At 30.3% G+C, this 16,290-nt stretch overlaps 1 protein-coding gene across 1 annotated transcript in view; it reads right to left on the bottom strand.

Moving 5' to 3' along the window:
- The window catches only part of LOC111630915 (metastasis-associated protein MTA3-like), a 126,908-nt gene that overhangs the window by 57,682 nt on the left and 52,936 nt on the right, over positions 1-16,290 (bottom strand). The window contains exon 4 of the mRNA XM_023375074.1: positions 9,658-9,845. Coding sequence (XP_023230842.1) covers positions 9,658-9,845 — 188 coding nt within the window. The remainder of the gene's footprint in view (positions 1-9,657; positions 9,846-16,290) is intronic.

A 16,290-nucleotide genomic window follows, 5' to 3' on the forward strand; every position in this document is an offset into this window, starting at 1 on the left:
ATAAGGGGATCCTGTGCCACTAGACTATCACCATCAAGATGTGAGGATAAATATTCGTGCAGCCTTTTTTCTAATATAAAGGTGGGTCCTCTGCATTTCTCTACAACTGGCCTTAACTCCATTCCGGTCTTGTGGGTCTTAGCGAAAGCAAACAATCTTGGAGTTCCACGCCTTGAGTTCCAGCATTTCTTGAGAAAAGGTAAAACAGCAGAAAGTCCCGAGCGTTCCAGCCTCCTGACCCTTCTGTCCAAAGTTCCAACTACCTTGTCGCCAACAATTTCACATTCCATCTTTTTGATGTAATTATGCAACTCCTTGTTATAAGTATGCCTTCTCATGATAACCAAATGCTTAGTCTTGTCTGCTCTTGTCAACACAAGATCATTAATCCTTAACCACTCCTTCGTGAGCCAAATGTCCCTACTAGTAATACCATCTGTCCTGTTCTTCGGCCGTTTGTTAACGACCACTTTCCATCTAAAATATTCCTTTTCTAATACATCCAGTCCAACTATCCTTCTCTCAATCTCCTGTACTGACGTTTTCCAAATACCTACTTCAGTGGGGACAAAGTTCGGGCCTTTCTCCAGAACCTGCTTGATTTTCTTTGGTATTTCTATCTGGTCACATACGTAGAAGGTACTAAGGTTCTTCCTATTATCTATTCTTACTTGCTTGTGAATAATCCATTTCAACTTTTTGACATATTGCTTATTGGAACTCCTACAAACAGCTTCTGCCAACTCCACCACCCTTTTATTGATATCAATCAGTTTGGCCAGATCATCATTATATATGGTGTCCTCCAAGCAAATAAGCTCACTCAATATTTTTTTTTTTTATATTCTTCCGTTATTTTTTCTCTCGTAAAATTTTTGATTTAAAAAATTTTTATGTTCTATTCATAAAACATTTACATTCCATTTTTCGACCTGAAGATGGCCTATTAACTAGGCTGAAAACGTTTGTTTTTTAAAATTATATTTATTTCTCGGCAAAAAAGGTGTTTTGTTTCTCTGTATTTAGTTGCTGAGCGCTTTTGATATTGTTATGACTGCATTAATTTTTTATAATACTCAATAGTTATGGTTTTGAATATTACAGTTAAGCCAATTTCAGTTATAGTTTTAGATTTTCAAATTAATATTTAAAGTTGTTCAAATATTTCAAATTGGTCTAAAAAAAATATTTTTGGTTACAAATTATTAAATATATTTAATAAAAAAGAATTAAATATACTATTCAAGGATGCAAAAATCAAGCATATTAATAAAGTTTTAAATACCCATACATGCCAAATATTAATAGATAAAGGTAACATATACTTAATTATACCAGTGACTATCAGCGTTACATAAAAATAATTTATTTTGTGACTGCTTTTAACAGTATATAACTGTCCTCTTCAGGCAGAATCGTTCATAGAGAACAAAAACATTTGAATTCAAGAGAAAGAACCCAAAAATCAACCAACATTTTTTCAGTGTTTGTCCCACATATGCATGAAAAATTAAAATTATGCATATACAATTTACAAAATTATACAACAATATAAAAATTGATTATATGCAAAAGAAAAACATCAAGAACAAAATTGGATTAAATTATAAAATACATAAATAATAATAAATTAAACAGTCAATAAACAAATAATAAATGTATATTAGCACTAACACTGCTATGAGGTGTTTTATTGGAACCATGTAATTTACAACTTCAGAAGATTAAACAGTGCTATCTATAAATCTGGTATATCTAGCATAGTAATATTGCTGAGACGTAAAGGGATTCCCATATGAATGTTTTTCAATCCCCAGACCATTTTAGAAGAAAGTTTGCAACCAAATCAGCTGAAAGTTACTCTCTATTGCTTTTTATCTAGCTCTGTTGTACATTTGCTATGTACTACATCTTCACTATGTTCTGCAAGATAGAGGCAGAGCATTCTAGTAGTGGCTCCAATATATGATAGTTTCAACTAGGGTTTCTCATTTCCTGGGATTCTGGGATAAAATTGAACTGTTTCCCAGGATCACAAGAAATCCCGGGATAAAATGAATTATTTTTAAGGTATACAAAATATCTTGAAATTAAATTATATAATTATTTTTCATTTTTTAAAGTAATTTTAAAGTTCTGTATCATCCAAAATCATATTAATAATGCTGTGTAAGATATATAATATTAAATTACCTTTGAATTATGTAGAAATTTTCACAAATAGAAAAAAATTTATTAAAGTTTGCTAGAAACTGCATACAACAACAACAACAACAAAAATGCTTTGAATTGAGTTAAAAATTAAAAATTGAACTTAGATCAAACTTATAACTTAGAAGATAATTTTCATTTTTTAAATAAAATATAATACAAAATATTGTAAACTTTTATAAGATTTTAAAAAGCAATGATGATCAATACTCCAATCACTGACTCTAATTCTTATTTTAGTAATGAAAAGTCTTGCTACTGAGAAAATGCTCTTTCTGATTCAATTGATGCGATTGGAATCGTGTTTAATGCATTTAAGAGAAGACAGATATTGTGTTTTTTCACCTGTAGCCTGAAAGATTTTAAGTTTGTTTTCGAGATTGTAGTACTTCTTTTGCTCTCTAGTATTTTTGATTTGTCTACTTCGGTTGCTTTAATAGTGGCATCAAGCTTATAGCTCAATAATTCGTTTGGCTTTAATAATCTGGTTTATGAAGAAAAACTTCATACTTGCAGACTTTATACTCATTTGTATCTTTTCCCAATTTGCACAATCTGGCGTTACGCATTTATTGAAGCTNTTCAAGGAACTCTTTTGTTCTAATCTCAATTTAAGTCCATCATCGTTATCATTGATTCTACTCATAAATTCATGCACCGTACTATTATTTTTCCATAAAATAAGGATGTCATCCACATACCTGCTGAAATATACTATATCTTCCTTGAAACTATGAAGAACCCTTCTTTCTATTCTTCTGACAACTAATTCGCAAAGGATTCCTAAGAGGGGACTTCCCATCAGAACCCCTCTTTTTTGTCTGTAGACCTGACCACAAAAGGTGAAGCATGACTCATAGCATACCAGGTTAGCCAGTTCTTCTAGCTCTTGGGTGTAAAGAAGCAATTGGGAGTTCTTTATGTACAAGAAATCCATTAACGCATCCACGCAAGACTCAATCATTACTGAAGGATACATGCTTTCATAATCTAAAACGGTTGCTACCTCATCTTCCATTAAAGATATACCTTGTATTTCCTTGACAACAATAAGAGGATCCTGCACCACTAGACTATCCTCATCAAGGTGTGAGGATAAATACTCGTGCAGCCTTTTTTCTAATATAAAGGTGGGTCCTCTGCATTTCTCTACAACTGGCCTTAACTCCATTCCGGTCTTGTGGGTCTTAGCGAAAGCAAACAATCTTGGAGTTCCGGGCCTTGGGTTCCGGCNCATCTTCCATTAAAGATATACCTTGTATTTCTTTGACAACAATAAGGGGATCCTGTGCCACTAGACTATCACCATCAAGATGTGAGGATAAATATTCGTGCAGCCTTTTTTCTAATATAAAGGTGGGTCCTCTGCATTTCTCTACAACTGGCCTTAACTCCATTCCGGTCTTGTGGGTTTTAGCGAAAGCAAACAATCTTGGAGTTCCGGGCCTTGGGTTCCAGCATTTCTTGAGAAAAGGTAAAACAGCAGAAAGTCCCGAGCGTTCCAGCCTCCTGACTCTTCTGTCCAAAGTTCCAACTATCTTGTCGCCAACAATTTCACATTCCATCTTTTTGATGTAATTATGCAACTCCTTGTTATAAGTATGCCTTCTCATGATAACCAAATGCTTAGTCTTGTCTGCTCTTGTCAACACAAGATCATTAATCCTTAACCACTCCTTCGTGAGCCAAATGTCCCTACTAGTAATACCATCTGTCCTGTTCTTCGGCCGTTTGTTAACGACCACTTTCCATCTAAAATATTCCTTTTCTAATACATCCAGTCCAACTATCCTTCTCTCAATCTCCTGTACTGACGTTTTCCAAATACCTACTTCAGTGGGGACAAAGTTCGGGCCTTTCTCCAGAACCTGCTTGATTTTCTTTGGTATTTCTATCTGGTCACATACGTAGAAGGTACTAAGGTTCTTCCTATTATCTATTCTTACTTGCTTGTGAATAATCCATTTCAACTTTTTGACATATTGCTTATTGGAACTCCTACAAACAGCTTCTGCCAACTCCACCACCCTTTTATTGATATCAATCAGTTTGGCCAGATCATCATTATATATGGTGTCCTCCAAGCAAATAAGCTCACTCAATATTTTTTTTTTTTATATTCTTCCGTTATTTTTTCTCTCGTAAAATTTTTGATTTAAAAAATTTTTATGTTCTATTCATAAAACATTTACATTCCATTTTTCGACCTGAAGATGGCCTATTAACTAGGCTGAAAACGTTTGTTTTTTAAAATTATATTTATTTCTCGGCAAAAAAGGTGTTTTGTTTCTCTGTATTTAGTTGCTGAGCGCTTTTGATATTGTTATGACTGCATTAATTTTTTATAATACTCAATAGTTATGGTTTTGAATATTACAGTTAAGCCAATTTCAGTTATAGTTTTAGATTTTCAAATTAATATTTAAAGTTGTTCAAATATTTCAAATTGGTCTAAAAAAAATATTTTTGGTTACAAATTATTAAATATATTTAATAAAAAAGAATTAAATATACTATTCAAGGATGCAAAAATCAAGCATATTAATAAAGTTTTAAATACCCATACATGCCAAATATTAATAGATAAAGGTAACATATACTTAATTATACCAGTGACTATCAGCGTTACATAAAAATAATTTATTTTGTGACTGCTTTTAACAGTATATAACTGTCCTCTTCAGGCAGAATCGTTCATAGAGAACAAAAACATTTGAATTCAAGAGAAAGAACCCAAAAATCAACCAACATTTTTTCAGTGTTTGTCCCACATATGCATGAAAAATTAAAATTATGCATATACAATTTACAAAATTATACAACAATATAAAAATTGATTATATGCAAAAGAAAAACATCAAGAACAAAATTGGATTAAATTATAAAATACATAAATAATAATAAATTAAACAGTCAATAAACAAATAATAAATGTATATTAGCACTAACACTGCTATGAGGTGTTTTATTGGAACCATGTAATTTACAACTTCAGAAGATTAAACAGTGCTATCTATAAATCTGGTATATCTAGCATAGTAATATTGCTGAGACGTAAAGGGATTCCCATATGAATGTTTTTCAATCCCCAGACCATTTTAGAAGAAAGTTTGCAACCAAATCAGCTGAAAGTTACTCTCTATTGCTTTTTATCTAGCTCTGTTGTACATTTGCTATGTACTACATCTTCACTATGTTCTGCAAGATAGAGGCAGAGCATTCTAGTAGTGGCTCCAATATATGATAGTTTCAACTAGGGTTTCTCATTTCCTGGGATTCTGGGATAAAATTGAACTGTTTCCCAGGATCACAAGAAATCCCGGGATAAAATGAATTATTTTTAAGGTATACAAAATATCTTGAAATTAAATTATATAATTATTTTTCATTTTTTAAAGTAATTTTAAAGTTCTGTATCATCCAAAATCATATTAATAATGCTGTGTAAGATATATAATATTAAATTACCTTTGAATTATGTAGAAATTTTCACAAATAGAAAAAAATTAATTAAAGTTTGCTAGAAACTGCATACAACAACAACAACAACAAAAATGCTTTGAATTGAGTTAAAAATTAAAAATTGAACTTAGATCAAACTTATAACTTAGAAGATAATTTTCATTTTTTAAATAAAATATAATACAAAATATTGTAAACTTTTATAAGATTTTAAAAAGCAATGATGATCAATACTCCAATCACTGACTCTAATTCTTATTTTAGTAATGAAAAGTCTTGCTACTGAGAAAATGCTCTTTCTGATTCAATTGATGCGATTGGAATCGTGTTTAATGCATTTAAGAGAAGACAGATATTGTGTTTTTTCACCTGTAGCCTGAAAGATTTTAAGTTTGTTTTCGAGATTGTAGTACTTCTTTTGCTCTCTAGTATTTTTGATTTGTCTACTTCGGTTGCTTTAATAGTGGCATCAAGCTTATAGCTCAATAATTCGTTTGGCTTTAATAATCTGGTTTATGAAGAAAAACTTCATACTTGCAGACTTTATACTCATTTGTATCTTTTCCCAATTTGCACAATCTGGCGTTACGCATTTATTGAAGCTACTGGGCATGGTTAAAAATTAAGACAGTGTAAGCACAATTATTCCATATATTACAGGTTCTGATCAGTAAAGAATTTTCAGAGTCCTGCCACAAATAAGCTACGTATTGAGTATCGACCATTTGTGACATGCCATAACGAGCAAAAATTTAAAAAAAAAAGTAATAGGTAGGTTTAAAATTAATAAATACAAATGTATTCTGACAGTGAATGAGATAGTTATGCTTTTTATTTGCAAAATTTCTTAACCTTAACACAAAATAAGAAAAAAGTGAATTTTTAAGAAATTTGCAGGATTTCCCGGGATAAGAAAAATTTCCCGGGTTAAAAAAACAACCGGGATCCCAGGATCCCGTTTGAAAAACACTAGTTTCAACCCAGTTAGAGGACTTTGTAAGGTTATAGCATATACTCCAGACTTTTCATAGAGTGTAACCTCATCTCTATCATTACAAAGTGTCTAACAACATAACACATAATGTGAGCTGGGGCACTAGTGACAAAATAAAGCCAAATTTGTTGAAAACTCAACAAATATGTAATAAAGGGAAAACCCAGGTACAAAATGATTAGTATTACAAAAACCAAATCCTTATGATACAAAGTGGATGGTGAAAACAGTGCCGGCCCGAGGCAAGTTTTAGGATGGAGCGAGATCCTATTATGGCGCCCTCTTGGTGGCCCCTAATTTATACCCTTTAATTTTCTTTACCACTGAGGCACCCCCTAGGACTTAGTGCCTGGAGCGGCTGCTCTTTTCACCCTATGGTAGGGCCAGCTCTGGGTGGAAATAACATGCCTTTGACCCGGTTGGCTAGATGTTTAGACTAAAGAATATCCAGTGCTGCAAACTAAATTTTAAAAATAAAAAGTTCCTCATCTACAAGCAATTGGAAGAAAAGTTATAAGAATGCCCTGTGTATCAGCACTATAATAGCCGAGTTTTGTACCTGGAGGGCTGAAAATCCATAGAAGGAATGATGTAAGGAGGTTTGCCAAATTTATGATACAGAGAAAATAAGATGCCAATGTGAGATATATACAAGTAGATCCAAAAAGGAGATTTTTGCATCTTTCTCTTCCTCTTTAGTAAAGGAAATAGTCAGGAAAATAGCCAAGAGTGATTGTATAAACTCCTGTAACTTAATTTGAGCCATATAAGTAGAATATCATCCACATACTGTACCTCAAATATAGAAAGGGATAACATATGGTAAGAGGGGATCTAGAAACGTTGAACTCCATGGCTCTCATGACTAACTCTGCCAAAATGGCCAATAGAGGAAAACCAATAGGCACTCCTTGCTTATGCAAGTAAATGTTACCATTAAAACAGAAATAGTTGTTCTCAGTAACCAGTAAAACCATCTCTCTCAAGTCCAGTATTTGTGAAATGAACAACCATATGCTTCTAACATTTTTGTTAATTTTTTAAATTTCCGTTTAATAACTGTATAAATAGGTATATTCTTCTTTTGATTAATGTATATCAACAGCAGAAATAAATAATTTTTAACATGGAAAATATAAATAAAATTTCAGTGACCTTAAACTTTTTCCCACACCTTTATGATATATAACTTAATGAAAACAGCCATAAAATTTATACTCAAAAAATAATTCAATAGTTTAATGATTTTATAATAATTGTGTTAACAATTTATTAAATATTGCAAGCTAATAGCAATATTTTAAAATAATCTAAAATAATTTGTCACTTAAATCATTTAATAGGAATTTTCAAAAATGTTAATCTAAATATATAAAATTGCTTGTCCTGACTGACTGATTCACTCACTCACTGATTCATCATCGCTCAGAGCAGACTGCTTAACCTAAAGAAGTGAAATTTGGTAGACAGTTAGGGTATGTCATGGAAACGCACACTAAGAAGGGATTTTTTGAAATTCCTCCGCGGGGGGAGAGGGAGAGCATTAAGGCTTAACCAGAAGAACGGCTTCTACTGTACTATTTTAGATGAAATTTTTTGTTTTCATCTGCGTTTTAGTAGGGTATGCCATGAGAATGCACACTAAGAAGGGATTTTTTGAAATTTCCCCACGGGCAGGAGAGGGAGAGGATTTAGTCTTCATCGAGTACTTAGGTGTAAATTAATAACATTTCAGACATTGTTATAAATATTTTTATCTATTTCGATTTTAAAAATGTTCGAACCGTTTTAAATTCAAATTTGTTATTGTATATTGGTTTGATTATAGTACGATTGTAAACATTCCAGAAATTTATAAAATTGAAAATAGTTCGTTTGATTCTCGGCAATTCTCATCATTCTCAGCGGTAGGTGTTACTATGGTTGTTGAAATACTGAATATAAATGGGGTTTGCTTGCAAAAGCTGCGAGTAACAGCTAGTATAAAATAAAATAACTTCTTTATTACATAACTAGTTTTATTAATAAGATGATTTAAGTTAAAGCTCTACAACCAGTGCGCTGGGAGATGATGCTAGGTGTACTACAACACAATGCCTCCAAGAAGTGGAAAAGCACGAGTTTATGGCAAACATATGACTATGATGAATACATGTTGATTCAAAACAGACAATGATTTGCCTACATTTTTATTGTACTGACATTTGTGACAGAAGGAATTCTAACAAGCTTCAAACTTTTACACTTTTCATATTTCACAGAAAATGTGAATGCATTAACTCGCAAACACAACTTTAAACAGTGAGTCATATTTTCACATGTAAATTTGACACATTGCATGTCACAGTTACCACATCAATTTTTGTGAAGTGACAAGTAGATAATGTTTCTGTTGCATGCACCTATGATCATGGAGTCAAGATCACAATCACGTACTTCTCACAATAGAACTGCACAACACTTCATCCAGAGTGGTTTTCTAGGTTGTTAATAAATAAAATTGAAATAAGAAAATTGATTATAACCCAATTTCAAATATTTTCATATTACCATAAATAAAAAACAGCAAATCAGTATTTTTTTTGGCATGTACTTTGTAATTCCTATATTTTTTTTGTGTACTTTTACTTGTGATATGCCAAGGAATTCTGGGAAGTAACTAGGATGCCATGTGCAAGAAAACTGATTTAAGTGATATTCAAACATTTAACAATTTACTCAACAAGTTATACAATGCACAATACACCAAATTTCAAACAAGTTCATTAATTTTGTCATTTAACAACAAATTTTTAACAATCAAAACATGAAAATTCAGAATTTAAACACTATATTCAATTGTCTAAATTAATTAAACAACAATGGCATAATAGCTCAGGTTAATTAACACAATTTAACTGTTTGTTGCAATTGGTTAAGCTTAAAGTTATAACACATGATAAACTTTCCTTGAACTTAAACAGAAATTATTGAACATATATATAACTTACCTCCTTATTGAGGTAGGATGCCAGAGACTCTGTTTCATTTAAAAGAGTAACTGAACATTTTCCCCGAATATGGGTTGCAGGAAGTGTCTCTACTTGACGAGACAAAAACAATTCCCTATGCTTTAATTGATGCCTTTCTTTTTCAGCCAATAGCTCAGCCTCTCGCTCTTGTTCTTCCTCTAAGGCACCTACAATTAAATATTAAAATTTCTTGATTAAAAGTTTCACCTTATACAATAAAAACTTTTACCATCTAAACTTATATTTAACAAGGAGAAAGATTTATATGATTACAAATTAAAGAATATGAATAACAAATTATGTTAAAATCAAGTTGAATGGTGGCAAATTATAATGTAATTACAAACACTTTTTACTTAAAGCAAATTTACTTTGTTTCATATAATGTGAATTAATCAATCATTCAACTAAATAATGCATTTTTGATGTACAATTTAGTATTTTTAAAGTTTTTTCTTCTTTTGTATTTCAATGAATGAATTAAATTAAATGTATTTTAAGATAAATTATCAGTTTCTGTTGGATTTATAAATTTAATAGTGATGATTTTGGATAGTACAATAATACAAAGCATTCTTTTAATAAATTAACTTAGCAGGATAAAATTTAATTTAAGAATGATACAAGATCATAACCAATTAGTAATTTAAATTTACACACAATTAAAAAATTATTTAAAACCTTAAATTATATTTTTCTTATATATTCCACAATACAACTTATAGTACAGTGGTACCTCAGGATACGAAATTAATCCGTTCCGAAACTGAGATCGTATCATGAAAATGTCGTAAGGTGAATCAACTTTTCCCATACGATTACATGTAAAACCAAATAATTCGTTCCAACGCGAAAAACATACTCAAATTAAAGCCAAGTAATACATTTAAAAAAATAACTGTAGTAAGGAAAACAAATGAAAAATGCGAACTAATGTAATGTTGTATGGTGAGTTTTTGTTCGTATCGTGGAGCAAAAATATGTTCGAATTTCATGTCGTATCCTGAAAATTTCGTATGCTGGGGCGTTCGTATCCTGAGGTACCACTGTACTTTTATGTTTTACTCCTGCACATTGCATTGCATGTCACATTCTAATGTTATATTGTGATATGTTGTGTCACAAGCAGTTGCATTATGGAACAATGCATCTAAATGAATCAGGATTTCAAATGAGAAATGTAAAGTGTGCAAAAAGTAAGAACAAAAATTTGAATTTTTTGATTAAAATTTTAAAAAGTTTTTTTATTGAAAGTGACATGTCATTTTCTGTTAGTAAGCTCATCATTTCAGCTTTTCGTACTATGCATACTGTTGATGAATTTGTTGTATTTGTTAGGTATTTTCAATTTGATTATAAATGATGTCATTTGCATTCTATAGTAATAAGAGTTTTTATTTTTACTTTCTCAATGATTTTATAAAAAAAGTAATAAAACAAATTTGAGAGTATTAACAGCCAAGATGGATTTTCAACGGAGTAATTTGTAGGTGTGATTTTGGTGTGACGACTAATTCATAGAAGCTCAGACAAAAAGTTAGCTATTCTTTTAGTTTTGAGTTTCGAAGAGTTGAAGAACTGTTGTAATCTCAGATCTGCAGGCAAGTTTTATATGCAAATTGCTAAGAACACTTAGAACAGCAAGCAGAATACCACAAAATTGTCATTCTATCAGTATTAATTAAATATTTTAACATTCTTTTGAAAAGCATGCATTTATGTTAAATGGATTTTTGAATAGCATGCTTTAATGTACAGAAAGTAACAAAAAATGAATTAATTGTAACATTTAAACCAATTCCTATTGGTTATATTCAAACAAATTTTCTTTTGAATTTTCAAATATTGAGCTATTTAAACTTTGCCATAAAATGCACTATGAAATGCAGTGCAACCTGGGAATGCAGTATGCAATACACAAGAACATAAAATTACCAATTTATATACATAGAACTTCCATTCACAAGAAAGTATACATTAAACTTGAATTTGAGTTTTAACAAACCAAATAATCTTTATTAAAACCAGATTCTATTATTTCTCATTCTCAATAAAATTTTCAAGTAAGATTTAAAGTACTTTACAAAATAACAATAATATATTGTGTTTAATAATATTAAAAACATCATAAGAATTTCTTCAGTAATATTAATTATCAACAAGTTTCTATCAGTGAAAAGTCCATGAGTTCCTTTAAGTTACCAAAAAATTTTAATTTTCTATCCGAATCAGTATCTGTTATATTATTATTAAAGAAAAGTTATTTATAATCATATTTTCATAATTTCTTCACATAAAATTTTTAGTAATATCCAAATTATTTAGATTAGAGAGATAATATAATATCAGAATAATATAATCTTAAATTTTTAGCTTCTTTCCCTTGTAATGCAATAATGCACACACAAATAAATCTGACTAAGCATAATATAAACTGAATTACTAATTAATTGTGCCTACTTTTGTAAAGATAAAATATTAAGCATTTTGTCTGTATTTAAATACTTACCGGATATTTAAGATTTATCCTTGAATTATTTATTTATTTTTAAAGTCTTTTGTACATTTTGCATTTAATAAATTATCATGTGGGTATGGAAAATAATTCAACTTGAAAAAAAGAAGTCATTCTGTTGTCAGTTAATCAATGTAATGTAGATAATGGCTTCAATGAAAGTCTAAAAGATCAATAATCCAAACAACTTTTAATTTTAATGAAACTTGGAAAATACCAAAGGACCAAATACAGTGATAGTAGAAACCTGCATCTAGAAAGAAACTGAATTAAAAGAGATGCAAATAATAAAATTAATAGTATCACTTCTTAACATTATAATACAAAATTGAAGTTCTTCTGACAACATGAATGACTTTTTATTTCTGATAGTTGTTATATCGATAATCTGCAAAATCATGTAATTTTACAATAATTTATGATAAATTGTAAATGAATTGCATGTTTAACACTTTTTAAATTTGAGGTTAGCCCTTGGAAATGCCCACACAGATGGAGTTTCTGGTTATTTTCAAAAAAAATTGTAAAGAAGTACACCAACAATATTTGTCATAATATTTTGGCATTTGTTACTTTGTACTTTTGTTAACATTAAAGAATTAATAGAATAATCATCAAAAAAATATATGTTTAAAACATTGTAATAAAACATCCTTTTTCTTAAATTTGAAAAAGTTTGACATGTATCACATCAACTAAGATTTAAAAAAAAATTCAAACAGTTTATTTGTATTACATCTATGTTTTTATGTATTTTTGACCTAAATTATTTATAAAATCTAAACCTTTATCAACTGATAATTTTCTGTCCACAGCAATTTTACAAAACATTGAAATATTATACAGTGTATGCCACTTAGGAGTGGAAACAATAGTTTTTTTCATTAAATGTACTGTACTTCTTCATTTAACTATAGATTAGTCTAAGCCAGGGGTCGGAATTAGCGGCTCTTTGCATACACGTTTGCAGCTCTTCGGAAATAAACTCCAATTTCATCTCACTTCATTTCACCGCAGCCTTATAACTTATGAGTTTATGAGATAGAGCCGCCGAACAAACTTTGACTTGTTCTCTGTCCGCACATGACCACACTCACGTTCATCAATATGAGTCGCATAAGAGTGGTAGCATTTGAAGCATATCTATATATATATAACCCATTGAACGCATGTCCGTCCATCCGTGTAACGTTATGCCGAAAACGGCCACTAGAGGCGCCTCTGTCGTGTGTTGTATTTCGCACATTTAAATTAATATGCGGCTCTCTGGTACTTTTGTTATCCTGTTTTCATGACAATTTGGCTCTTCTCACTTGACAAACTACCGACCCCTGGTCTAAGCCATCCGGTCCTGCAGAATAACCAGTAAAACTGAGAAACAGTGACTATCATCCATAGAAGGGAAAGTGTTAATAATAAATTATCTGGTTACATAATGATAATGATCATTAAATAATTAATTTATAAATTTCATATGCTTTTATATAACTATTTCAACTAATAAATTTAAGAAATAGAATAAAATATTGTGATTTCATTTTTTATTAATTAAATGAAAATTCATTTAATTAATAAAAAATAATCTATCTAATTAACTATTTATTTGAAACAGTCTTAAACATAGCTAACAGAATATCTCAAGTTGTAACTGTCTAAAATGATTCTTTAATAATTACTTCAACATTTCTCTTAGGACTATCCATTAATTATGTGTACAGTTTAAGGGAGAGAGGAGAGTTGTAAAAAGTACCTCCTTGTACCAATGGAGAGAGAGGAGTGAATTATTTTTTACTAGAAATTTTCCTATCAAGCATGACGGAATATTTTTTATGAGTAAGTAGAGATTGAAGAATTGAGAAGAGTGTTAAAATCAAGCTTGACATGGGCTGTTTCTGTAGCCATTGACAAAGCTGTTCTTACTCAATGTTGCTCAAGTCAGACTTCATGGCCTTCAGAGGTCTCAGTTGTTCTTATTCTTTTAGATCTAGAATGTACCTGACCAATTTTATTCTTATGCTTTCTCTTAGGCATTTCCCCCCCCCCAATAAAATAGCAACTGTTTTTAATTCCACATTGACAAAACAAAGATGAATTGTACATACTGTAGGTTACTTAAATGAGCACTAACACTTTCTAAATAACAAGTTCATTATATCATTACTTCCAGTTGGATAATAGAATGTCACGTGGTCACTATGGGAAAGATTTTTTTTAAAATTTGTTATAGAAGTGACATGATGAAGCCATCATTTTTAAAGTTCAAATTTAATGAAGTAAGTTTAAAATATGTCATTTGCCAAAATATGTAAAAATATAACTTAAGGAAAATTTCCTTGTAGAGCATGAACATCACTAAGTGCAATCACTAACTTGAAATTGATAACATTTATTCTATAGCTAATATTTCCACAAAATAAGTAGTCTATACTTTCCGTACGAACATAAAACAAATATAACCAAAATTTCATCTAAATTGGACAAAAATTGCAGGAATTATAAGGAATTCACACACACACAGACAATGGCTTTTATATTAGTAATGTAGACATTTTAGTGGCATAAGAATTTGTCCTTGTGAGCATACTTACTAGTCATACAAATAAATTTACCAATTAAAAAATATTCGCTAAACCTTTTAAAGTCATTTCTTCAATATCAAGGGGTTTGCAAACTATTGAACACATAATTAAAGGGGAAGTGATTTTCCAAAAGTACATCATTGTACATAATAGTGAGGATGGGGTCAAAAGTGACTCAAAAACTGCATATGTAATTTATGGACTGCCCCTTAAAATAAACTTATTTTGATTAAGAAATAAAATTTCTTATTTTAAAATGTTAAAATTAAGCTTAAATGTTAAATGTTAAAATTAAGCTTAAATTAAGAATGTTAAAATTAGCTTTTGCCAAAAAATACAATATATATTGATATGATATAACAAACACAAAACCAATTTCTGGTGTGTATAAACAAAAACTGATCTCTGCACAAACGTTTTCTAACTCCTTCTGAGTTTTTCTTCAGGTGTGACAGAATGATTATCTGATGGAACAGCCTTCAGAACAAACACAAAAGTTTATGAAAGTTTTTAAAAGAACATAATTCAAACGACAATTTGGACTATAAATATGAATTTAAAGCTGCACATGCATCATCCTGCGCATAATGATCAATCAACTAATGACTATACCATCTTGTCAAGTAGAGCCTACCATCAACACCACCATTTCCTCCTTAATATTTATATTCTTGACACAAAGTTAGCTTTAAAAATTTCTATGGCCTCCAACCATCTGAGGTGTCTTGCATGCAATATTGTGAGAAGTTTTGTCATGCTCTGCTTGACACAATGGTATAGTCATTAGTTGATTGATTATTATGTGCAGCTTTAAGTTCATATTTATAGTCCAAATGGTCATTCGAATTATGTTCTTTTAAAAACTTTTATAAACTCAGGTTTGTTCCAAAGGACGTTCCATCAAGTAACCATTCTATTGCACCTGAAGAACTCAGGAGTTAGAAAACATTTGTGCAGATATTGATTTTGTTTATACACACCGGAAATTGGTTCTGTGTTTATTATTACATATATCCCAATGTGGTGTGATGTAATATACGATATAATTAAGAATAAAAAAATAAATTTGAGGAAAAAATTCAAGCATTCATTTAACTTCAATAGAAAATGAGAAGATTCATACAAATAAATATGAAGGTAAACACAATCAAGTTACTAGTACAGAGATATAGTAATTTAAGCAAAGAAAGATTAAATGAAATGACTGCATTAGGGGATTATGACAGATAAAAGAAAATTAATAAAATGAAGTAAATTACATATTACAGTAGAGCGTCATTTATCTGAAGGTCTGTTATCCGAAACATTGGTTATCCGAAGGAATTCCAGTCGACAAATTTAAATTTTCACCAGTGCTGTGGCGCTGTAATCTTTGGCTATGTCTTCGGCTACTCAAATATTTTATGTTTTTGATATTAAATTAACTTCTGAAGTATAACTTTTTATTGTTTTTATATTTTTCAATATATTTATTTTGTTTGTACAAAATAAAAAAATAATTTTTAACGATACAATAGT

The sequence above is a fragment of the Centruroides sculpturatus genome, unplaced genomic scaffold (assembly GCF_000671375.1).
Source record: "Centruroides sculpturatus isolate CEXI.00-Female unplaced genomic scaffold, Cexi_2.0 scaffold566, whole genome shotgun sequence".
Lineage (NCBI taxonomy): Eukaryota > Metazoa > Arthropoda > Arachnida > Scorpiones > Buthidae > Centruroides > Centruroides sculpturatus.